The sequence below is a fragment of the Drosophila santomea genome, unplaced genomic scaffold (assembly GCF_016746245.2).
Source record: "Drosophila santomea strain STO CAGO 1482 unplaced genomic scaffold, Prin_Dsan_1.1 Segkk101_quiver_pilon_scaf, whole genome shotgun sequence".
Lineage (NCBI taxonomy): Eukaryota > Metazoa > Arthropoda > Insecta > Diptera > Drosophilidae > Drosophila > Drosophila santomea.
In genome coordinates, this window is record NW_025318933.1 from 44011 (window position 1) to 70313 (window position 26303).

Consider the following 26303-nt stretch of genomic DNA (forward strand, 5'->3'; position numbering starts at 1 on the left):
CATAATGTTTTGGGTAATATTATCGATTTTCAATATATTAATGTGATTCCGTTTTCTTTCTTTGGTTTTAATCGTAGGACCAACAATTTTTTCACCTGCTTCATCAATTTCATAAATATTAATACTAAAGTTGACATTGTTTTTCTCAAAATGTCGAACTCCTATTTTTTCGATTGGAAATTTAATTCCCGAAAAATCTAAAGTCATTCCGCCATACACAATAGTTTCATCATTAATATTAATGTTATAGCTTTGAGGCTTTGTCATCCTTTCTCTCGAATATTTCCTTTGCTGGGGGGTTGTAAAAGTCCTATTTCATGGTTTTGATTAGCTATAAATGCTAGTATACACCACTTGAAACAAAATACGTCGGCATTCTGCACGTTTATTAGCGCATTTCGGGCTCTTATTTTTTGAGGAGCTTTAATGTATCCGCTGGCAGGAATGTTTTCCAGTTTTATTATAGTAGTTTCAAAATAGTTAAAATTTTTAATAGCCCAGCCTGAGTCTTTTTCTTGAAATTCGCTTAATGTAAGTAAGCAATCTATGGCCGAATTTAGCTCATCAATAATATCTTCATTTATGTATACAGATTTGTAGGCAGTTTTAAAGTGCTTCATTGTTTCCACTGTAACTCCTTCATCTGTTTGCTTTATATATGTACCATATACACTTAGGTTAAATTTAATGGTTATGTAGTCTATCATACAATGCTTTATAACTTCAACTATATCTTTTTGACACTGCTGATAAAACTCTTTTAAATCAATCATATTATTAAATTGACTATCAATTCGATATGATTTTACTGGAATGTAAGTAATATGATATTCGCATTGTTCTTAACTTCTCTGGCCGACGCATTTTTATGTATATCGGTCAAAATATGTTGACGTTCTCTGGATGCCGAGTACTTTTCACCGCAAGTAGGACATAAGAGTTCCCTTCTTAAGTCAATTTGTTTTTTTTTTTTGGGGGTTAGATATTTCCTTATCCTCTTCCATCCTCAATCGTTTTATAGACTTAGCTGATGTCATAGGGCGGTCTTCTTCATCCAGTTTTCCTCTACCCATTAAAATGCTAAATGCATTTCGGGGTCCTTCACAGCGTTGGTAGTGATCATCAAATTCACAATTTTTTACTAGATTAGAGCATAAGTCACATCTAATGTTAGAGTTTAACTTTAAAGCCTCGCAGGCTTTACTGGGTTCTGAGCACTTCGCGTAATGAGAGACAAACTCACTAATTTCGATGCATTGGTTGCACAAATCACAAGCCACTGATGATTCCATTTTGAATTTTTTATAAATATATTTTATTTATATATTTTAATTCGTTTTTAAAATTTTTCACAGTAAATGGTTTGAGTCCACACAAACAATTAAAACGGTTAGACGTGATATCCCGAGCAAGTTCGACCGAAATTATGTGTATTATAAGAATGCAGTGCTGAGGTATTATAAGAACTGATCCTGAGCAATTTAAGGGGATCCATTTTTATACACGAGGATTAGAGAGTTTGACATCTATAGGGGGTGTCTACTCTTAGAATCCACCTGATTGGTTCTCGATTTAAGGAGCCTTCACAGACTGCAGACTGCACAGACTGCAATGGGGAAGTCAGAAAAGGAGGGCGAGCTATGGGTTTGGACGCAGGTAAATAGCCGCTTGACTTTCTCGATAATAGGTTCAAAGAGTCATAAATATTTGATTTTATGGGGTCTCCTAGCATAATGAAAATGGAGACAGATCACAGATAATCTGAAATACATATCTCTGTAGGGAATTATTTCGGATGACCGCAGTCAGGGATCATGAAATTATTGGTGACTACTAGTCATTGTTACTTTATAAGTAACATTTTGCAAGGCATACATTTAAAACGTGGGTAGCCTTAAGCTGAAAGTCGCTATGACTTCAGATTGTTTAGATTTTCTTCTCAACGGCTCCATAGCTTTTAGCTGAAAGTAGCTGGAATATACGGGAACGACGGTTTCTTAACGGTTTTATGATTATATGATTTTTTATATATACGTATACACGACCCTATAACCAGTTTGTTTGATATTTCTAAATATTTCTCAACTAAGAATCCAACCACCAGTTACCTTCCCAGAAAATTGAGGACACAGTAAGGTGCATAGCCTTGATCAGAAATCTCACCCCCACCCTTGCGATCATCCTTATGACTGCTTGTGTGCGCAGGTACACCCCCTTCCAAGATTGCTTGTGCGCACCCCCTTCCAAGATTGCTTGTGCGCGAAGAAGTGCAATTGTAATTTTGAGAGTTTTTATGAAAAGTAGTATTTTTAATTTGAGAATCGTGAAAAGCATACCATTGGAAAGGGCTTGAAAAATCCTTTCCAATGACACCCAATTTTTTTTTGATAGGGATCCCCATAGTATATACCGGTTTTGGCCTGTTTTCGGGTAGTAGTGGGAATATACGGGAGCGAGCGTCTTCACAGCAGTCTCCCCCTTTGACGCTGAAGAACACAAATGTAAAGTTATCTCTCAAACCTATTTAAAATTATAAGCAACTCTTCTATACATAAATATCTACTCGACGAAGTAAAATCAATACGTAAAATTACACTCAACCCCAAAAGGGATCTCTCTAGCTCATTTTTCCTATTACACCGTTTACACACAAACCTTCTAACAGGATTTTCCTGAAACCTAATAAGTGTTCTAACAAGAATGTTCCAATAAGAATTGCATTTATCCAACTAAATGCGTCTTGACTAATCATAGGTTCGTGTCTACCGCCGCTCCCGAACCGCCGCTCCCGTATATTCCCACTACTACCCGAAAACAGGCCAAAACCGCCGATTCGGTATATGCTATGGGGATCCCTCTCTAAAAAAAAAAAAAAAAAAAAAGTTGGGTGTCATTGGAAAGGATTTTTCAAGCCCTTTCCAATGGTATGCTTTTCACGATTCTGAAATTAAAAATACTACTTTTCATAAAAACTCTCAAAATTACAATTGCACTTCTTCGCGCACAAGCAATCTTGGAAGGGGGTGCGCACAAGCAATCTTGGAAGGGGGTTTACCTGCGCACACAAGCAGTCATAAGGATGATCGCAAGGGTGGGGGTGAGATTTCTGATCAAGGCTATGCACCTTACTGTGTCCTCAATTTTCTGGGAAGGTAACTGGTGGTTGGATTCTTAGTTGAGAAATATTTAGAAATATCAAACAAACTGGTTATAGGGTCGTGTATACGTATATATAAAAAATCATATAATCATAAAACCGTTAAAAAACCGTCGTTCCCGTATATTCCAGCTACTGGTGATTTATGTGATAGTGGCTGTGTTTAAGCGAGCTAGCATTATATACATACATACATTGCTACATAAATCAAGTGCAGTGGCCCCGTTACGTTCATTGACTCCGCATACATTTTCGGCATTTGTTTTGTGCTGAACCGAATTTAAAGCTATTTGTTGCTATGCCCGCTGAAAGTGACAAAAACAGGGTGATTTTTTTAAAGCGCAAAGCCAATGCGTTGTTCAGCAGGTTGCAGAGGCTACAAACGTCGCTGTCTAATGAGACGCTAAGCGCTTACGACGAACCAACTCTTACAGTGAGGCTGGTGCAGATTGATGAGTTGCAAAGTGCCTTCAATGTTCTGCATACAGAACTGCAGGAATTAGATTTCGACGAAATTGGCAGTGAAATGAGCGAGAGTTTCGATGAATTCATCGTAGAATTCAAGGCTAGTGTGCGCGCGGAAATAGCCAAACGCAATGTGCATTTCGCGCCGCACTCGACACTTGCGGATGGTGTTGTGCCCCACCAGTGTAGTGGTCATCAGACGCAGCCGCGGCCGAGGCTGCCGTTGCCGCCTGTGCAGCTGCCAACGTTTGGCGGAGGCTACGCAAACTGGGCGGATTTTTAATCCGTGTTCACGAGCATAATCGACAGTCATCCGGACCTCTCCAACATTAAGAATGTTTGTCATGTTTGAGGGATTCGGCGCTGGAAACTATCCGATCATTGGAGATCTCAAACGGCAATTACGATGCGGCTTTAGAGTTGCTTCAAAAAAGGTTTGATAATCGGCGTCTTGTGTTTCATGCGCACATCACCGAGATTCTGGGTCTAAAGGTAGTATGGAATGGTTCAGTGGCATCGCTTCGGGAATTGGCGGACAAGTTTAACGCTCACATTCGTGCGTTGAAGGGTTTGGGCACCACTAAGCAAATCGCTGGCTGCATCATAGTGCAAGTGCTGCTGAAAAAGCTGGATGTGGCGAGCCAAGATAAGTGGGAGGAGCGCTTGGAGGATTCGGTCCTTGTCAACCTTATTCCGTCGTGGGAATCGATGGCTGCATTCCTGCAGCAGCGATGTAGGACTTTAGAGGCCGTGGATATCGCCATGGCAACCTATGCGCCAGGCGTTCAGGTGGGCAGAAATCGTTCGACGCTAGTTGCTATCACCCAAAATTCTCTTGGTTGCATGCTTTGCCATAGTGCAGAGCATGCCATATATTATTGCTCGCTGCGCGAGGCAAAGAGACTAGCACTTTGCCTAAACTGACTACAGGCAGGTCATCAGCTACGGCAATGCAGCTCGAGCCGCTGCCGCACTTGTGGAATCAGGCATCATACTCTGCTCCATCTAGATGGTCCGCCTTCCTCGCTGCCACATGTTCCGGTGTCTTCAAGCTCAAGGCTCAGTGTCCTTCTGCCCCGCTTTCGACTTCTTCTACTCTAATTGCCCAGGATCTCGGTAGTGACCTTGTGCTGCTAGCCACTGCAACCGTTCCAGTGCAGAATCGGTCGGGACTGTTCGTTCCCTGCAGGGCCTTGTTAGATTCGGGCTCTCAACTGCACTTGGTCACCTCTCGGTTTGCAAATCAACTGCAACTTAAGAGGTCGAGGTCGTCTGGCTCCGTCACTGGAATCGGGGATTCCAATTTCGCTACTGATAGATTCTCGGTAGGAATTGCGATGCGGTCTGTCACTTCGAATTACTCAACGAGCATAACAGCAGTTATCGCTCCCAATATCACGGATCGCCAGCCAAGCTTTAATGTGGACATTGGGGACTGGAAGATTCCAGAAAACCTGCAGCTCGCCAACCCGGAATTTCATAAAGCTAGGAGCTAGCCTGTTTTATGAGCTGCTGTGCGTAGGTCAGATAAAATTGTTTCCAGGACTGCCACTGCTTCAAAAAAGTCGTCTGGGCTGGGTTGTGTCTGGAGGCTGCGCGCGCCCATGCGGTAGCGCCTTAATAGCTTCACGCGTTCCTTCTGCAGCTAGCGAGGAAAACAGCATTGATGTTGTACTTGATTCACTTTTGCAGCGCTTTTGGGAGGTAGAAAATTGTCCCGGCCCAATAGTTCAAGCCACTAAGGAGGAGCTAGATTGCGAGGCCCACTTTGTTAAAAATTACACCCGATTGCCAGCTGGCGATTACTCGGTACGTTTGCCGCTAAAACTCCATTTGGATTCTTTAGGAGATTCCTATCCTCAGGCTGTGCGGAGATTCTTGTCGCTGGAAAGGAAGCTTACAAAGCAGGGTTAAATATGCGGCGTTCATGAAGGAATATCGTCATCTGAGACATATGTCGCCCGTGCCTGCTTCCGAGGTCAGCTCGTGCCGATATTTTTTACCACATCACTGCGTCATGAAGGAGGATAGCACTACCAGGATAGGCTCCCCGATCGATGACCTTCAAGTATACAAACTCGACACAGTTACTTACGGCACCAAACCAGCCTCCTTCTTATCCGTAAGGGCTATGCACCAGTTATCAATCAATGAGCAGACAGCGTTTCCCATTGGATCAGAAATCCTTCGGCGCGATTTTTACGTGGATGATCTTATCTCCGGCTCCGGCACGGTAAAGGATGCTATCAGCATAATGCAGCAGACGGCTGGCATTCTTGCGAAGGGCAAGCTCAAGCTAAGGAAATGGTGCTCAAACATTCCGCTTGTGCTGGAGGGTGTGCCCGCCGAGGACAAGGAGTCGTTTCTGAAGTTTGAAGATGGTAGAGATTTCACCAAAACTTTAGGTCTCGCTTGGGATCCCGCGTCCGACCAGCTATTGTTTTCGTTCTCTGCCTTTCAGTCGCTATTGAGACCCTGCAGGCGCTCTGTTTTGTCTGCGATTGCTAAATATTACGATCCTCTCGGCCTGGTCGGTCCTGTGGTCACAAGGTGTAAAATCTTTTTGCAGCAGCTCTGCAAGGAAAAGCTGTCCTGGGATGAAAGCCTCCCGAAAACTCATAACACGAAATGGCTTGATATATGTCGCAGCTTTGAAATAATAAGTCATGTTAGTTTCGCTCGGTTCTTGTTTAGCGCAGAGTCTGGTCTTGTGGGGTGCATGGTTCTTGTGATGCAAGCATTGATGCCTATGGAGCCTGCGTTTATGTGGTTTCTAAAGGGAATCAAAGTTTTAGCCATTTGCTTTGTTTGAAGTCGCGCATGGCTCCGTTGAAGACCATAACAGTACCAAAGCTGGAGCTTTGTGGTGCGGATCTTCTGGCTTTATAGAAGTATAAAGTATTAATTAAAAACTGCCGCTGGCTTTGACAAACGCAGATAAATTCAGAAAAAAAACACGACCGTTCGCTTTGAAGCTAGGAAAATATACAATAACTAATTACCCGTCAGTCGGGTGATGGACAAGGGGACTTACGTGTAGTTTAGGCTTCTGCAAATAAACCTCCACCACAGTAAGGCAGCTTACTTGGCTGACGATGGAGTCGACATAGTCCTGATCCAGGAACCTTGGATAGTGGGAGGAAAGGTTTCAGGATTAGGGACTATGGAATATAAGCTTCTAACAGCTCCCAGCGAAGGTAAAGTAAACATTTTAGCCAAAAAGCAGAAAATAAGGAGGCCCGTCTACAAGAAAGCCCTTGAAAACTACAAAAAGCCATCAGGAAAGCAATGCGATCCTCATGGCATACCTTCTGCTCAGAAATTGAAAATACAACTGAAGCAGCCAGAAAAAATCATCTCCCAATCGGCCACTGCCTTAGGCTACCTGAAAAGAGCAGACGGCTCCTGGACCAGCACGAGTGAGGAATCTCTAGAGATACTTATAGACACTCACTTCCCAGGAAACAACAAAAACGCTCTCACCTCCAAACAAACGCCACACTGGCAATTATCGAAATGTGCATAGATCAATACAAATCTGCAAATTCAATCTGTCCCCTCCAGGACAGACTACTGCACTACATACAAACACCGTTCAAAACAATTATCCCAGAGAGGGGCGAGTAAAACTCACAGACACCTGGCCCCCAGAATGCTATATGCTTCTATACGGACGGGTCATAACTACTGAACAGAGTAGGAGGAGGGGTTTACTCCGAACAGCTAGGCTCACGCATCTCGTTTAGACTCCCCGACCATTGCAGCGTCTACCAAGCTGAAGTAGCAGCAATAAGGGAGGCCCTAATACATTTGAAAGCATTAAAACCAGAAAGCTCACACGTAAACATTTTCAGTAATAGCCAAGCAGCTATCAAATCGATTGGCTCAATCTCCAGCCACTCAAAACAGTATCGAATTGCCGCTCATCGTTACACGAGATGACACAACAATTCGTAATCAGGCTTATATGGGTACCCGGACACAGGGACATAGAAGGCAACTCCATCGCAGATGAACTAGCTCGAGAAGGCACTACCGCGCCACTCTTAAAAGAGATGGAGGGCATGAGTATGCCTTTAGCCACATGTAAATTACTACTTAGGGAAACCTAAACCAAAACAAACAGACATGCAGACTAATTTTATACTCTTAACATTGTAAGCCGAAATAGTCATTAATAGCAGTTGCGAAGCCCATAGTGCACTCTCTCTCTCTTTGTTATCTACTCTTTTTTCTCTACCTACATTAAGCGCGCTGTATTTCGGCTGTCTGTCCCGCCAATTGTCACTTCTTCGTTTTTTGGCAAAGACTCATCTTGTGATTTCGATATAGCTCTTGGTCGGCCTTAGCTGCCAGTATAATAAACAAAATAAACAGTATCGGAAAATATTCGGCTATTTGTTAATCGCAACAGCTATTGAAAAAGCTCAATAGCTAAACACAAACAAAAACAAGTCGTACATATGTAGACTTCTCCCTTCAAGCGAAAGTCGTGCACTACTTCAAACAAAGAGAAAAAACTTAAAAGAGTGTAATTATCATGACCATTTTAAGTATTGTTGCCTGATTATCGTTTCGTTAGCCAATAAGAATGGCAATGCTGACAACGATATTTATACCCGTTACAAGTAGAGTAAAAGGGTATACTAGATTCGTTGAAAAGTATGTCACAGGCAGAAGGAGTCCGATCATATAAAGTATATGTATTCTGGATCAGGATCAATAGCCAAGGCAATCTGTCCATGTCCGTCTGTCCGTATGAACGTCGAGATGCATGCAAACTCCAGGGGCAGAGACGCAGCCCAAGTTTGATGATCCAAGTTGCCACGCCCACTCTAACGCCCAAAGCTGTTTTGCAATTTTAACCCATTTTTGTTAGTCTTGTAAATTTCTCTCAATTTGCCAACAAACGTTTTGCCACGGTCACTATAACGCACAAAAACCTCTAAAATCTGTCAGTGCTGAAATTTCTCCTTCGCACTTCCACTAGCTGAATAACCTGTATCAGATGTTCGGGGAACTCGTCTATAGCGTTCACTTTTGTTTTATCTTAATATTTAGTGTTATGCTATGCTATAAATTTAAAATATAAATGTTTAGAAAATATACTTCTGTTAAGTTTCTGGTACAGGTTATATTCTGCAAAAAATGGTGAGTAAATATTACATTTGCAATTAGAATATATGTACAAAGTTCGTTTCATACATGATACATTTCCATTTCACTGTTCCAAAATTGTTGTTAATTCTTCGACAATATTTTGTCGCAAATGAAACTTTAATTATAAGCAAATGTATTATTTGTTGCCAGCACCAAACGATTCAACATCATAGATAACACCGAGTTTGGAAATTAATGTTTCACCACCACTAGTAATTACTAAGTTGTCAATAACTAAATGCAAAGACCTGTAAAATAGGTTTCTGAAAATATAAAAAAAATACCGAATTGATGATAATACATTTTTAAATATGTTATCAAAATGATAAAATATATCAGCCGAAAATATTGATATAGCGAATATTCTATCGAAGGAGAAGGCAGAAAGAAGTTACATATATGTAAAATTTACTTCATTCTGTTGCAATAATGAGCAATATGATCAACAATGATCAACGTCCCCTTAATTTTGAAAAATGTAAGAAGGATACATAGGTTTGAAAGTTAGAACCTTACTAAAAAATTATTTGTAGGTCCAGAATCTAATGATGAGCTCAAAAAACGGTTGGAGATAGAAGAATTAATTCTTAAAAACTTCGACCAAAATCTTAGCTTTGGTGTTCTTGTGAAGTTATCCCTTGCACCGTACGGATTGGTCAATGACGATTTTAGAAGGATTTTATGGCCGCAGTTGGCAGGAGTCGACGTAAACCGTTTAGGACAAGCTCCAACACTCGATAAGTTGCAAGACCACCCAGAATACAACCAGGTGGTGTTGGATGTAAATCGTTCTCTAAAACGATTTCCACCAGGAATTCCGTACGAGCAGCGAATTGCACTGCAAGACCAACTTACTGTTTTGATTTTACGAGTAATTCAAAAGTATCCTAACTTGAGATATTATCAAGGCTATCATGATGTGGCTGTAACATTTTTGCTAGTGGTTGGCGAAGAAATCGCTTTTGCAATAATGGAGCAGCTCTCTAAAACACATTTTTCGGAATGTATGCAGGAGACTATGGAGGCCACGCAAAGGCGACTTATGTTTATTTGGCCTATCATTAAATTTGAGAACCCAGAACTTTATCAGTTTTTGCAAAGCTCAACGGTAGGAACTTTGTTTTCCTTACCGTGGTATTTGACATGGTTCGGACATAGTTTAACATCTTATAAAGCTGTAGTCCGTTTATATGACTATTTCCTTGCATCTCCTATTTATACATCTCTTTTTGTAACAGCGGCAATTTTACTTTATCGTTCAGACGAAATTCTAAAGGAGGACTGTGATATGGCATCGGTGCATTGTCTCTTATCAGTGGTATCTCATAGCTAAAAATATATATACATATTTTATAAAGATATTTTGTAGATACCAGAAGATTTACCATTTGAGGACGTTTTAAAGACCTCCAGTTCGCTTTTAAATAAGTATAGCTTAACGGTTATTGAGAAAGATGTTGAAGAACTTATTTGTCAAGAGTAAGTAAAAATTGCGTTAATACTTCCAAAAATAATTTGTACTTTGTAATAGAAGGAGGCAAAGGAAAACCGACGAAGCTTTAATCGTAAAAAGACGTCGACCGCCCACATCGAATATAATTCCTATCATAAACCAATGGATTCCAAACAAGTCTACTGCAAAGTCGGTATTATTGACGACAGCTATTTCTATTGTTGTGGGTGTATGTGCCTATTATTACAAGAATCAGTATTTTGCGGCAGGTATAAGCTGAGTATGAAAATATTGTCATTTAAATTTTACATTGTACAATTTTACTGTCACCTAATATTTAAATATTAAAAATATATAACTTTTCAATTACTTAGTATTTTGTTTTAATCTAGCAATCAAAATAACTTGTTAAGGCACCAAAGCTTTCCACCGATGGTGTTCAGCTTTTGTGTTTTATACTAGCTCTAACCTAAAAATAATTAATAATCAAAACTAAATAATATAACGCATTAAAATGCATTAGTATATTATGTAGGTATCAAAGTGCCACATCAAAGATACACTTATGTATAAGCATAGCTTGTAACTACTTGTTGACCGATGCGATTGGGTGAAGAATCCGATAGCAAAATGTTCCTTTAAAAAATTGGCTCTCACTCAACCGAAAAGCAATAGCCGAGTCGATCTGGCCATGTCCGTCTGTCTGACCGTCCGTATGAACGCTAGAAAGTTATAATTAAGCATACAGACTGCAGCGGATTGCGGCGGAAAGCACCCAGGCAAACATTGACCAAGCTTAAAACTCTTCGCGGCATAGCTTGATCCCGCGAACCCTTCTATATTGACGATCACGGAATCCGTCTCCTAAAACGCTTTCAGTAGTTCTTCCACCTGCTCCAGACGCTTCATTAAATAAATCCTCGTTTTCCTCGATTGCGAATCATTCCTAAAATTCTTCCAGCGTCGGTTTGAGGGCTTGGAACCGATTTGCCTGCAAATTAACTAATTGCTCAAAATTCGGAGCCGTCAAATAAGATTTCGTACTATCGAGTGTATAACCAATCTTAACGCAACTCATCACCCCAAAGAACAAATTGTTGTCGTAAAACTTGTCCACTTACTCAGTTTGCGTACAAGATTCCACCCACAAGAAGCCGTTCCACGACCTGCAGCTCCGGCGCCCGTTTATCGACGTCTTTCCTTCCCGCTTTTCCGGGAATAAGCGAAGAAGAAGCGCCTTGAAAATTAAAAAATGCAGCTACTACGCCTATGTATCACAGTCTTCTTTTTAGGCAATTCGCCGATTTGCAAACTAAATGCGGCTGCGATAACGCTAACGTAATCTATTTACACACAAAAACAGTCGAAGTTAAAGTTTAAAATTTTACCCAACAATTGTGTCTCCTTCAAACACAGGTCGATTTAAATTATTGCGTGTATTTGTGTGAGTGTAAAATAGATATTGCGTTAGACAGAAGGCGGGCGTTCAGCGGCGTTTACAAATCAGACTGACTTCGGTTAGTCTGTTCTCTTTTGCCTCAGGCCGTCATGACTGTGGGCAATGTATGCCCAGAAACGAGCAATCGATCAGCTGATCGCCGCTCTCCAGCATTGGGACAAGCAGCAAACTTAACACTATCTACTAATCTTATTTCTTCGTAAGGACGAATATTATTAGTTTTAAGGCGTATGCAATTGTTGGTACTAATCGCATTTCATAATGATCTTAATCTTTTGGTATTCTCCAGTGTCTACTTTGTGAGAGCCTGGACCCGATAAAAAAAATTTGTCAACGCCAATACAGTCTGGACGACCGCTGAACCGCAATTTCGAAATGTTTAAGATTTGGGCTACTTTATCGGGTTTCTGGTCTTAGTCGGATGTAAAACTTTAATAAGTTTTTTTCCCAAAACTAACCCGACTACCCATGGGGTCTACCGAAGCTTGCCATCCTAATTCGGATCTCTCTTCTTAATCAAAAAAAAATCACCTCAGTTGCCAGAACATTTTGTTTTGCATGATTTGTATACAACCTTTAAACAACCTATAGTTAGCACCTGGTCCTGCTGCCTTGTACATAAAATAATTCATCACTTTTCGGGAGTCTCAAGGGTTTATACTACGGCGAGTCAAGATTTCTTTTACATCACTAGGCGTCTTGCATGCTTTCACTAACACTCTATCTAATAATCTTCTTCGTAAGGACGAATATTATTAGTTGAAATGGAGTGGTTGGATAAGCATGACAATGTGGGTTTATTGGTCGCTGCTGGCGGAGTTGGTCGAATTCCATAAAGAAGAAGATGTCGGGTCGTTGATGCACTGAACTTCACTTTATTTCGCTGCAGCTTGGATTAATACTAACTTAAATCTAAGAAAAGACTTCCGCGGGACCGCGAAGTAGTGAACTTACCGGCTGCAAGGAGGGAGAGAAAGAAAACGAAGAGAGCGGAGCGAAAGCTCGCGCGCAAGCGTTGGCCGCTCTCACTGCAGACCAGAACTTCGCGCCTTTGTTAATATTCAAGAAAAGAAGCAAAACGGTGCTTAGTATGGGCAGACTACACCGTGGACCCCCGAATGGGGGAAGAGCCCTAATCCCTTGTAACGGAGGACTCTTTGTCCTCCTAGGAGAATCACCTTTTGGACAGGGCGCTTATTGTGCCGTGAATTGGGCGGTATCGAGCCCCTGCGGCAGCGCTTAAAGAAAAGTCTAACATATGCCAGATCTCGAAAGACCTTGTCCAGTTTGGAGAAACGTTTGAGGAAGTCGATAGACGGGGCATTGACTATATGCACTTTAACCGCGCTGCTTTAGCTCTGACACTGGATGAGTGTCGCTTTTGCGCTGGCCATAGCTCTCGTGGGCCTTGCATACACTATGGTCCAGCCGCGCGCCAGAGATGATTACCAGCCAATTCATATAGAGATACGCCTCGACTGGTTAGATCGGTGGAGATTTGTTCAGATCGAACGTGTGCCCAACAGTCGACTGGTGCCGCCTGCGTGATCTCGGCAACCCTGTATTCGACACAATTGTATTTGCTTTATTACACTATTAGTTTTATTTAAATTCCGCGTGAAATATTCCCAATTTGACTGGCTATGGCTGATAGTACTGCTAGTTGTCGTACAAAAGTATATGACATGATTATGCTGTTTTGTTTCGTGAGTATGGGTCAAGTGGTATTTGCCAGAAGGCATCGTTTAAATCCAAATTGGGTTTAAATTCTGGTTTGGCCAGCCTGCTCAAAATACCATCTATAATGGTCATCAGATATGCGTCTTTTGCAGCGACTTCATTTAATTTGCGGCTGACAACCTAAATTGGCCTGGCTTTTGAACCAATACTACTTGCGATGACCGCGCACTTTTGGACTCTTCAATAACTCCCAAATCTAACATTCTGTCAATCTCAGCATTTATTAATTTTTCTACTGCTGGTGAAACTGGATAATGGCTTAAGAGACGTTTTGCCTAAGCCTTTTTTTTTAAATGAGGGAAATTACTTAATAGTATTTTCTAAATTGGTTTCTTGCTGGGTAGTCAGTGGGCGTTTTAGATCATTTTTAGGAGCAAATAACTCTGCTAATTCCAACTCCAAATGTTTCGGCAGCAAATCAAAGCTCCTCCAAAAATATATACCTAAATAGAGATTCTGTGATAATGTGGGAACAACGTATAAGACAATTGGCTTGGACTCGCCTTTAAATGTGATACTGCAAAGTCACCTCCTACACAACTTATTGATGCACCTGTGTGCATACCGATAACACTTTTACCTAAAATCTGGACATAATAATCTGCATAAGGTTGCAGGTCATTTAATTTGCCCTCTACGGCAGCGGTTTTTAAAATAATTCTTTACACGCAAGTTGGATCGATGAGTTGTAAGTCTGTGGATTCAATGTTAACACTGGCTGATATACATATATGGGTGGTTTTTAATAAATGTATTTGAATTTAAATTTGAGCTGCCTTGAGCTGTGGCTTAGCCACCGATTGCATAAAAATTTCCCGCTTCCAAACTAAGTGTAGCATTTGTGTAATTGAATTCGCAGATTCAATTTTAAATTGAGTTTCAGGCAGCAGATATGCTGTCAGTGCTTTAAGCAAGGCGGATTCGTGCATAGGAATTGAAAGTTTAACTGCTAACGATGCAATGTCTCCATTAAAGCCGTCAAAAGACCCGTTATGGCGTTGCTTCCGAAGCTCTATTTCTTTTCTGATATCCCTATCCCTATCCCTGGCGACACCTTCAAACAAATGGCTAGCATACCGAGCTGTGATTTCATAATCTTCATCCAAGGTTTGAGCAGTTAAAGCTTCCCCTTTATATAAAAAGTCATCTACAGATAAAGGACCTTTTTCAGAAAATCTTATCTTCCAGTTTGCTTTTATCTGGCGGATTCGATCGGGGCGAAAATACAAATTGACTGCGGTTTTGGATTACCAGATCTCAAAAGCTGTTCGAATCTATGCTGCTCTACAGCTGGCAACGTTTGCATGTTACCATTCGAAGGTCTAGGACCTAGACTTACAGTAGTCGCAGCATTATTTGTAATGGTTGACTCAAAATTTCTGTTTGTTGCCTCATGCAGCTAACAAATTTGTATTTTGCTGTGACATTGCGACTGCTATTAACTCAGCAATTGCTTATTGACAACCATCTATTATATTTTGAGTTGGTAGCATTTAATCTTCCTGCTCTCTATTTATATTACTATTTTCAGCTGACATGATCATTCTAGAAGATGATACTGGCAGATCTTCGGATATTTTTTTGCTCTTAGATCTCGTTTGGATTGGAATCGGAGTAGAAGGTACTCTTTTTCTAGTTTTAGAGCTCGATGTCTGCTAAACATTGGTATTCAAATCTTCGGTTAAATTAGCTTTAAACAAAATTGGTTGTTGTTTGCAAACAGGACAAAATTTTTTCGTTTGCAATATTTCCAGGAGCGGAAATGTTGGCTTTATTGAGCGGTAGATTGGTATTTTACCTTATTGCGATATTTTTCCTGCAACAATAACTTAACATGGCCAAACTCTCGATAAAGCAGTTTTTAATGTTATATTCTGTTAAACTACTCGTAGAGTAAAAGGGTATGGTATACTAGATTCGTGGAAAAGTATGTAACAGGCAGAAGGAAGCGTTTTCGACCTTATAAAGTATATATATTCTTGATCAGAATCAATAGCCGAGTCGATCTGGCCATGTCCGCCTGTCCGTCCGTATGAACGCTGAGATCTCAGGAACTACAAAAGCTAGAAAGTTGAGACTAAGCATTTTGCCACGCCCAATCTAACGCCTACAAAGCGCCCAAAACTGCCACGCCCAATTTTGAAAAATAATTTGAAATTTTTTCATTTTTGTATTGGTTATGTAAATTTCCATCGATTTGTCAAAAAACTTTTTGCCACGCCCACTCTAACGCCTACAAACCGCCAAAAACTGTAAGTGTTGAAGTCTCTCCTTCGTACTTCCAAAAGCTGAGTAACGGGTGTCAGACAGTCGGGGAACTCGACTCTCTTGTTTTTTTTTTTTTTAGATATAAATCTTTAAATTTGTTGCAGTTGCAGTCAAGGATAATAGGGCCTTATGGCTAAGTATCGCAATAGGGCGATGGTTTTGGTGGCGCCCCCCTTTGGGAATCCGGTTAGATGACCTGGCCGTTTGAATAATCCCGGTTCGCTCCAGGATTACTCTTAAATGGGCTGGATTATGTCCAATGACCGAAGGAGAGGATTAGGAATATGGCGGGGACCATGAGATAATGCAAAACATAGTTAATAGTAGCCATACCTACGAGCAGTCCAGTTGCAACTAGGGCAACTTAAAATTCTATATCTGTTTGGAAAATTAAGAAACAAACAAGAGAGAACGCTATAGTCGAGTTCCCCGACTATCTGATACCCGTTACTCAGCTATTGGAAGTGCAAAGGAGAATCTTCAGCACTGACAGTTTTTGGCGGTTTGTGGGCGTTAGATTGGGCGTGGCAAAAAGTTTTTTGGCAAATCGATAGAAATTTACAAGACTAATACAAAAATGAAAAAATATCAAAACATTTTTCAAAAGTGGCGTGGCAGTTTTGGGCGGTTTGTGGACGTTAGAGTGGGCGTGGCAACATGAATCAACAAACTTGCGCTGTGTCTATGTCTCTAGAGTCTGTATGTTAATCTCAACTTTTTAGCTTTTGTAGTTCCTCAGATCTTAACGTTCAAACGGACGGACAGACAGACGGACATATGACGTTCATACGGACAGACGGACATGGCCAGATCTACTCGGCTATTGATCCTGATCAAGAATATATATAAATTAAGTTAATCCTATGATTCAGTATTCCTCCTTTACGGATGGTGCCGGTAGATAGGTTTCACGAAGATGATACCCTGGTCCCGTGTTCGGATCCACGAAAATAGTTGATCCCCTGGTCCTGGTGTTACCCAGGCGGAATGTCTTCTTACGTAGATTACGGTGGAGGGCTTGACTTTGCTGGACACTGGCCTTTGGGCTCAGCGTGGATAATTATATCAAACAAAATGTATTTTACGGCAAGTCGCCGGAGTAGCTGTGTCTTTATTTCTAAAGTGCTCGCTTAGAACTGAATACAAAGAATATGAAAAATATGAATTTACCCTAGCTCCAATGCATCACGCCATAAGCTTATGGTCGGCAAGCCGACTCAGCATTTATGCAGCACAGTTCGGTACCCCGGATACTGGGTGTCCGATTGCCGCTGCTGACCGTTCTTAGCGCGGAGCGCTGAACTCAGTTGGGGCGCATCAGCATTTTTTATCTGAAGCTACTAAGTTGCTAGGGTATTTATAAATGTAAACTATATAGCTGCTGACATAAATATTTGGTAGCTCTATCAGTTGTTAACTACTCCCCCCCTCAAATTATGACCGTCCTTGGTTATATGAAGTTTGTTGTATTTCGACGGAGGCTCGCCTTTTCCTTAATGCCAAAAAAAGGATGAGTGAACCAATCAGACCAACGTTCAGGATTACTCCAGCCACGAAGTTTAGGGGAGCCCGCGGCGTCAACCTCGTCCTTGAACCCTTGGATAAAGCGCAGATTGTCGTTGTTCATGCGGTGTAGCAAGGGCATGCTCAGTACCGGGTCTTGGCCGACGATGTTAAGTAGTGGTGATCTTACTACGCCTGGCTGCTTGTCTATTGTTTTTCGGAGATTTACGAACTCCGTTCCGTTGATGGTAGCCGATCGTTCGAAGGTTATCAGCTGCGTTCCTTTGACGAGCACCTCTGGGCCGCCGTCTGTGCTGATGCGGCATCGTTATCGTTAATGATAACGATGCCGTCATCTATAGGCATTACTGCCCTCAGGTGACTGGGTTGAGTGTGGCACTGGGCTGTGCTTAACGCATGGAGCGACCGAGCGTAAGTTTCGCGTCGAGATCGTTCACAGAAGGTGTTGTGCGTGGTCTCCATGCACTCGGTGACCGAAAAGATGTCTTCTTCACATACTGCTAAGGTGTCTTCGTCGAGTTGTAGGATTACTTGATGTTGTGATACTGGGTATATGAGGACTTTTTTACATCTAACCCTGACTCTAGGATAGGCTATTAGTATATGGATAATGTTATCGGACTGAAGAACCCTAATTTTAGAGGCTTCTAATAAACTAACTATTGGGGTGTCTTGTTCAATTAGTGATTTCAGATCGGCATAATCAAGAATAGGGATTTATTATGTTAGCCTTAGTCAATGTTACAGTGAGAATTAAATTTTGTATCAGCATTTTTGTCAGCATTCTATTTCTCGCTAGTAAGGCCTCGTACAGGTGCGGCGTGTCAACCAAATCGTTATTTCGGGCTTTAATAATTTTGTTAATGGTGTCAGTCAGTCTGTTTATCTGCTTCTGAGTTTCGGAGTTTATGTTAATCTGCTTGGAGTTTGAGTCCACTAGCTGGGCTTCTGCCATTCTGATTTTTAGGAAATCTGAGGCGTCCGGGATTCCTGCGACTACCTTTAGAGTTGTACCCAAGAAGTCTAAACATCTCGCAATTCGGTGGTGTATTTTTAGAACGGACAACAAGTTTCTGAGATGATCTATATCAACATCTAACAATTTGCGCATATGCGACTGTGGAAAAGACTCGGACAATTTATCTGTCTCATCTACCATGCTAATAAACTCGGATATGTTGCTCGAGTGCCTCAAGCAGTCACGTTGTTCAAACACCAATACATCACCATCTATGACGGGAATGTATCTGGCGTGGGAAAAGTCGGTAATCCGAGCATTTGTCAATGCGAAGGCGAACCTGCAATCCGAACGTAGAATGAGACCACGGCGTATTTTCTTAAATCTGGCTTACTATCTAGAAATATGGTATAAGCAAATAAAAGTGGAAATATTTATTTGAGGTTGTCCTTATGGACCACCCTCCCCTTAATGAGAACAGACGTTCCCAGGTCTGCCTGCACTGTTTGTTCTGTGCACAATGGGGTAAGCTTGTTTCCTAGCCTTTTATTGTTTTTGACAAAAACCTCATCTCCTACCTCAAAAACACGGTTTTGCCTAGCTGGGTTGCATCTTTCGATTTGTTTTTCTGGGCCTTTATCAGTTTGTCTTTAATGCCTAGGCAGCGATCATCGGAACCCGAGTGGAGGATCTCAACCGGTTTCTCATGAGTGACAGAATGTAGGGTCTTATTATAATCTATCGTTGCCCTCAAGATTAATTCTGTCGTATCGCTGATTTTCTTGTCTAGCTTTATAATTTTCGCAAGGATCCCAAAGAAGGTTCACTATTTTTAGAGTCAGAGCGTCTGCTCAGTTTGAGTTACTTTATTCAAATGTTTCTTATGCGCTCAACTTGGGCTGAGCTGACCCGTATATATAGTACATATTATTATTATATATATAGTTCCATATACATATACATATGTATGCAGAAGGCATGCATATGTCATGTATGGTCTGACCACTTGAGCTGCAAAGTGCATGCTCAGCATTCCCACGCTCCGGGATCGGCTTATGTATAAGCGTTAGATCATATTACTTGAGCGCTGGAACACTTGTGTAATTGTTGGTGGTCTTTTGGGTACTTGAACGTTATGTTTATTATGACAAAGTGTCACAATGTTTTGAAGATAAGTTGTACCCATTAATTTAGTATATTTATAGGGTAGATATGTTAAACCTCCCTTTTAAAAGAAATGACGTAATACATGTTGTCATTTAGTTCTCAATATTAATATTTTTAAAAAATAATTAAAATTTTTGTTGTTTTTAATGATATTTATTTTTCTTATTAATTATTAGCAATGTTTTGTCTCAAAGCATTTTTGTGTAATGACAGAATAATACAAAAATTTATGTTGAAATACGTTATTTTTTTTGTTTTATGTTTAACTTTCTTAGAAGGAAAAAGAATTTTTTTTTTGTTTTGCTTTATTTTTTTTGTGGTTGATCAGACCTTTTCTTAAGTGAAATGAAACGTTTCAGTGATTATATATTTTTAGCCTATCCTTATGTACTTTTTGTTTCTTTTGCTTTGTATCTCTAATTACTATGTTATCTCTGTTTCTATGGTTTCTACAGTATAAGGACCTAAATATACTGGATCTAACTTATGACCCGATTCGTTCCATAGTATCTCCTATTTTTAATTGAAAATCCGAAGTATTCTTATCATAAAGTTGTTTTCTATAAGACTTCGCTTTTTCTAACATAAGTCTTGCTCTTTTATATGCCATTTCTAACCTAAATTTTAGTAATCTTCTACATTATACAGTGGTTCTATTCTATCTGTTTTATTAAAATTTGCGAACTGCCTTGGTAATCTTCCAAAGACTAGCTCATATGGACAGTAATCATGCATGACTGATGGTGTTGTGTTGAATCAATATGTAAAATATTGTATCCAAACGTCCCAATCAGTTTTATCTGCAGAGATGTATGAACGAATGTATTCATTGCATGTTCTATGACTTCGTTCTATTGTCCCTAGGTTTTCTATCTTCATGTATTTGCACATATCTAAAATTACTTTATTTTTATACTCGGTACCCATGTCCAAAATGAACGTCTTCATTGGACCGTACTTTAGTATAAAATTTTCGAATATAGCTCTTGCGACAGTATTTGCGCTTTTGTTTGCAACCGGTATGGTTACTAGATACTTCGTTAAATCACATACATATAAGTGTGACGATGTATTCGTTGCCATATTCTGATTTCGGTGTGAGTCATTGGGCTCTTTGTATGTGTCGTTGTTTTCGACACTTGGCATTTATGACATCTACGTATGTACTCTTTTATATGACGAGTCATATTTTTCCAATAATAGTGTCTTTTTATTTTCTCTAGCGTTCTTGTAATGCCTGCATGACCTCCTTTAATTGGATCGTCATGATATGTAGACAGTATTGATTGTATCTCTTTTTCAGTTTCTATAATGGTCACCGTCTGGAGTAGCGCTCCTCTTACTGATTTTAATTATATATTGCCCGTGTTTTTGAAATTATCTATTGAAATGGTTTCAAAGATTTTTTCACTGGGTGCCAATTTGAGTTGGCAGATTTTTAGTATACCGGCTTGCATTTCAAGCCTTTGGAAGAACTGACCTAAATCAAAAATTCCATTGGTATATAAATCGTCAACATCAATTTTATGCAATAACTTTATTTCCTCGTTTTAGTAAACAAATAGATTCAGTTATTCGCAAGGTCACTACTTTTCGTACTTCATCATTTGTTATGACTTCGTGTACGTTGGGCTTAGATACATTTTGGATACTTTGCCGAGGCAATAGTTCCTTATTTGTTACTGTACAGTTTTTATCTTGTCTACTTTGTTGCCTGGTAGTGACTTTCAGGACTTTATGTTGCATGTCTTTGAGTTCTGTTATATTTATACGCGAGAGTGCGTCTGCTACAAAATTATCGTTCCCCTTTAGGTATTCTACAGTGAAGTCGTATTCTTCAAGCTCTAACCGCATGCGAGTTAATTTAGAACTGGGATTAGTCATAGAAAATAGGTACGTTAAAGGTCTGTGGTCCGTTTTAATGGTGAAATGTTTGTCATAAATATATGGTCTAAAATGGGTAATTGCCCAATGAATTGCCGCTAGTTCTTGTTCCGTTGTACTCTTATTTCTTTCTAATTTTGTAAATGAACGTGATGCATAAGGTATTGGGAGCTGAATCCCGTTACGTTTCTGAGTTAGAACTGCTTCGCAAGCTTGTTTACTAGCATCCGTTATAATGCAAAATTCTTTGCGAAAATCAGGATATTGTAATAATGTGGTGTGCATAAGATTTTCTTTAAGGTATTCGAATGCGTTCTGGCATTCGCTTGACCATTCAAAAGGGACATTCTTTTTACATAATCTAGTTATGTGCCGTGAATAGTCGGCGAAGTTCCTTATAAATCGACGATAATAGTTGCAGAATGCTACAAATCGTCTTGCGCTTTCCGCATCATGAGGGACAGGATAATTTTTGATGACGTCATATTTCTTGTCATCTGGCAATACTCCTTTGTCTGTGCATTTGTGACCTAGGAATGTCACTTCGTGCATGAAAAATGAACATTTTTCTGGATGCAACTTTAGGTTATATTTCCTACAAACATTAAAAACGTCAGTTAAGATTTTAATCATGTGTTTTTCTGAACATCCTATCACCATTAAGTCATTCATATAAAGGAATGCCTGAGAGGGTTCTAAACCCGAGAATGATATAGTCATCATCCTCTGAAATGAATTTGGTGCTATTTTAAGACCAAATGGTAATCGCGTGAAGCGATATGAGCCATTGCTCGTTGAAAAAGATGTTATATTCCTTCAGTTTTCCTCAAGTTCTATTTGGTGGAAACCTGACATCAAGTCAAGGCATGAAAAGTATTTAGCTCGACCTAGTTGATCTAAAATGTCATCAATTCTAGGGAGTGGAAATTTGTCAGAAAGTAGTTTTTTATTTATTTGACGATAGTCAATTACTAATCGCCATTTCTTTCCTTGTGAATTTGGTAATGATTTTTTCGGAACTAACAAGAGTGGGCTGTTATACTCGGATACATAGGGTTCGACGATTTTGTCGCTAATTAATTTCCCTACTTGTTTTTGAATTTCTTCAATATGGCTATGCGGACGTCTGCAGTTTTTTATATAAATAGGATCATCATCTTTAAGTCTTTATGTTTGTTTATAAATGTTGTTTGTTGATATTGGTTCGGTTTCCAGTCCGAACACATCACTATACCAAAGACATTATAAAAACAAGATGCGTAACGGCCATACATTGGTTTTGCGCGTTACTCGTAGAGCATTTCTTACCACCCATAATTGCGCTCTTTTTTAAAAATATCAAAATAAAATATAAAAAAATAATTTAGGTGAATCTTATTGCATTTTAAATACTGAAAATTGGTAATTATACCCGTTACTCGTAGAGTAAAAGGGTATACTAGATTCGTTGAAAAGTATGTAACAGGCAGAAGGAAGCGCTTCCGACCATATAAAGTATATATATTCTTGATCAGGATCAATAGCCGAGTCGATTTGGCCATGTCCGTCTGTCCGTCCGTCTGTCCGTCTGTCCGTCCGTATGAACGCTGAGATCTCAGGAACTACAAAAGCTAGAAAGTTGAGATTAAGCATACAGACTCCAGAGACATAGAAGCAGCGCAAGTTTGTCGATTTATGTTGCCACGCCCACTCTAACGCCCACAAACCGCCCAAAACTGCCACGCCCACACTTTTGAAAAATGTTTTGATATTTATTCATTTTTGTATTAGTCTTCTAAATTTCTATCAATTTGCCCAAATAACGCCCATAAACCGCCCAAAGCTGCCACGCCCACACTTTTGAAAAATGTTTTGATATTTTTTCATTTTTGTATTAGTCTTGTAAATTTCTATCGATTTGCCAAAACACTTTTTGCCACGCCCACTCTAACGCCCACAAACCGCCAAAAACTGTCAGTGTGGAAGACTCTCCTTCGCACTTCTACTACTTGAGTAACGGGTATCAGATAGTCGGGGAACTCGACTATAGCGTTCTCTCTTGTTTTTATACTAGTAATTTGACTAAATAACTATAGTAAATAATTAAAACGTATACAAAGTAAATTATTAAAACTACTGTAATTTAAAACAAAGAACAACAAACAAAAAGAAATTACATTTAAAATATTTCATAAAAATAATTTATAAACTAAAATATTATTTATAAAATAAATAAAAATATGGAACTCTTTATGGCAAAATTGATTTCATTGATGCACGAAGTGCGGACATAAGCACCGAAGAATCATTGACGTCTTATATTTTTCACACGTCGCACGCTGAATACTCTAATGAAAACTATTCTAATATAAAATCATATTTGAAAATTATATGCATTATTAGGTACATAGATTGTGCTATTATTATTTCTATGTTGAATTTAAATAATTGTTATGTTAAGGCAATGCAAAACTACAGTTTTTAAGTGGTGGCAATTTATAAAAAATAATATAGATTTAAAGTCTAAGAACTTCTAAAATGAAGGGCATATTTTGTCATTTTTACAATGCATGTGCATACGTGTGCACCAATACAGTGGTCAGCTGTCGCTGTATGCGTACAAGAGAGCTGCTGGCTCTAGAGCTCTCTGGCTTTTGAACAAAATTTCGAGAGAGCCTGGAGCCACTTGAAAAGCCACCACGAATAAATCGTGTGCAAAAAATTCGTATGGCGTTACGCATCTTGTTATTCTAATGTCTTTGACTATACTGTGTGCATAATTCAGTTAATTGATTTTTGAATTGGTCTGGAAAATTTTTCTTTAGTTTTGAAAGTACTTGTTCGCTTCTATTTTTAGTGTTGGTATTATGAATGTCATAATCTTTTAAATTTTCATATTGGATTTTGTTTACTTTGACCAATTGATCGAAATTAGTTGTATTTAGAAGTCGAATGTATAAATGTTTGGATGCTGCTATAGTATTTGCAACATAAATCCCATTGTGTATTTTCTGATTAGGCACAAATATGTAATCATTTACAGCATTAATGTCTATTTTCCGAATAACTTGTGATCTGGCTGGCAGAAGAACTGTATTGTTGCCAGCGCTATATGTTATCGGATCATATATTGAATAATTTAAATTTTGGGGTCTAATTATAAACCAGTCTTCACTTGGTTTGAAATCTAGTTGACAATTGAATTTCTTTATAAAATCAATGCCTATTATTCCATCACATGGTATTGCAAAATTTGGGTCTACCATGTGAAATTAATGTTGAATAATATATTTTGTTGATTGGAGTTCTATTGAGGTTGTTCCTCGAGACTTTATCACACCGTGGCCTATGCCTTCGATGTTTATTATTTTTTCTGTTTGAATTTGGAAGTTATCAGAATTTACCTTCAGAAGTGAGATTTCTGCACCAGTATCAATGAGAAATGTTAGTTTATTTTCAGTTGAATGATTATGGAAAGTTACGAATATATTAAGACTATAATTGATGGAATAAACCTTAACATTTATTGGTTGTTTCCTAAAGGGTTCTGTGAGTTTTCCGACGTATTTTGCGTGATTCTCACATTACTATTATTATTATTATTTCCCTGGTAGTAGTTTCCGCGGCCTCTCCCTTGGTTTTGGCCTCTTCTACCTCCACGGTTATTAAAGTTATTATTGTTGTTGTTATTGCTGCCTTGGTTGTAATTGTTGTGGTAGTTATTTCTTCCACGATTATAACATCGGCCTCCTCTATTATTATTATTTGCACCTCGTCGATAATAGAGTACAGTGTTACTCTGACCTGTTATCTCTGTGCAACTGTTTACAAATTTGGAGATGGCATCATTCATGTTTGTGAATGTGCCTGCTTGCATGATAAGTTTTACCTTATCAACGGAGCAATTCTGTGTCATCGCTTTTACAGCTTTTGTAGTGCTGTATTTATTCGCTAAAGACTGGCTGACCCCTTCACTGATATAGGAACCTTCAAGGGCCTTTGTCAGTTTCTCCACCTCTTGGGTGTATTGGCTAGCCGTTTTATTTCTCTGTTGTAGATTGAGAAGCTTGGCAGATATCACTTCTACCGATTCTCCTTTTACTGCACTTGACAGTTGTGTAATGATTGCAGCAATTGTCTGCTCATTACTTATAAGGTTGCTTACATGGCCTTTAAGTTTAGTTTTTATTAGGCTTATCGCAGTCGTTTCATGTGTGCTATTTAAGCTGTCTAGTAAACCTAGAGCATCCAAAAAACTTTGTAGATTTTCTGGTTTACCATCAAACTCTGGTATCAGAGATGTGGCTAGCCTGATAAAGTCTGTCACTGTCTGTGCCATTTCAGAAATTGTTATTGTTTCGGATTTAAATTCAATTCGGTCGCTTCCTTCTAGTGTTTCAATGTCACTATCGGACTCAGCGCCGCATGATTGTACAGATTCGTCTAGTTCTTTGAACTGGTCTGGGTTGAATTCAACCAATTGACTTAGACTTTCTGGTACATCTATCAGAATATGCCTTCTTTTTCTGATATTATTATTCTTGTGTTTAGTGATTTTATAACCCTCAAACATTTGTTATTATGTTCAGATGTGAGTCTATTTGCATATTTATTTACTAATGTAACTATATTATTATATTCTCCTACAACTATCTCTATATGATTTTTCAAAATTTCTGATTTTATTACTGCATCTCTATTGATACATTTATAAGACTTATCAAACCTGTAGCGAAATTCGTCTATTTGTATCGCTATTTCGCTCCATTCCATACTTGTCGTAAAAAAAAAGTTTTTATGAAGCTTTCTTCTATTCTATTTTTTTTTTAAATCTGGTCTAAACGATTTGCCCTATTCATATAACGTTTTTTGATGATTTTGTTATGGTTAACATAAGTTGTAAGCAGAAATTGTAGAATTAGCACTATTGTAATGATCAGCAATAAGATCCACAACGCATTTATATCGTCTGTGTGATTTATAATTTTTACGTTATTAACTACGTTGGCAGTATTGTCTTTTGCCTCACTAGAATCGCTAAACCATCCCATTTTTATACCCATTACTCGTAGAATTTTTTGAAAAGTAT

General features: G+C 39.2%; 1 protein-coding gene across 5 annotated transcripts; it reads left to right on the forward strand.

Moving 5' to 3' along the window:
• The first annotated feature begins 9000 nt into the window (after positions 1-9000).
• Positions 9001-10604, forward strand: LOC120457492 (TBC1 domain family member 20). Of its 5 annotated transcripts, none has more exons than XM_039645043.1 (4): positions 9001-9260; positions 9316-10100; positions 10152-10261; positions 10314-10604. In XM_039645043.1, the coding sequence occupies exons 1-4, from the start codon at positions 9212-9214 to the stop codon at positions 10513-10515; spliced, it is 1146 nt and encodes a 381-aa protein (XP_039500977.1). In that variant the 5' UTR covers positions 9001-9211; the 3' UTR covers positions 10516-10604. The 5 variants fall into 5 exon arrangements, with proteins under 5 accessions (XP_039500977.1, XP_039500979.1, XP_039500978.1 ...); XM_039645045.1 differs by having other exon boundaries at positions 10317-10604; XM_039645044.1 differs by having other exon boundaries at positions 9316-10097.
• The last annotated feature ends 15699 nt before the right edge of the window (positions 10605-26303 follow it).

Bases quoted from the DNA above. Each gene is read 5' to 3' on its own strand.
- LOC120457492 (XM_039645043.1), top strand. From the start codon at position 9,212: ATGAGCAATATGATCAACAATGATCAACGTCCCCTTAATTTTGAAAAA. The intron at 9,261-9,315 runs GTAAGAAGGATA...AATTATTTGTAG, and splicing joins TCCCCTTAATTTTGAAAAAT to GTCCAGAATCTAATGATGAG. The intron at 10,262-10,313 runs GTAAGTAAAAAT...ACTTTGTAATAG, and splicing joins GAAGAACTTATTTGTCAAGA to AAGGAGGCAAAGGAAAACCG.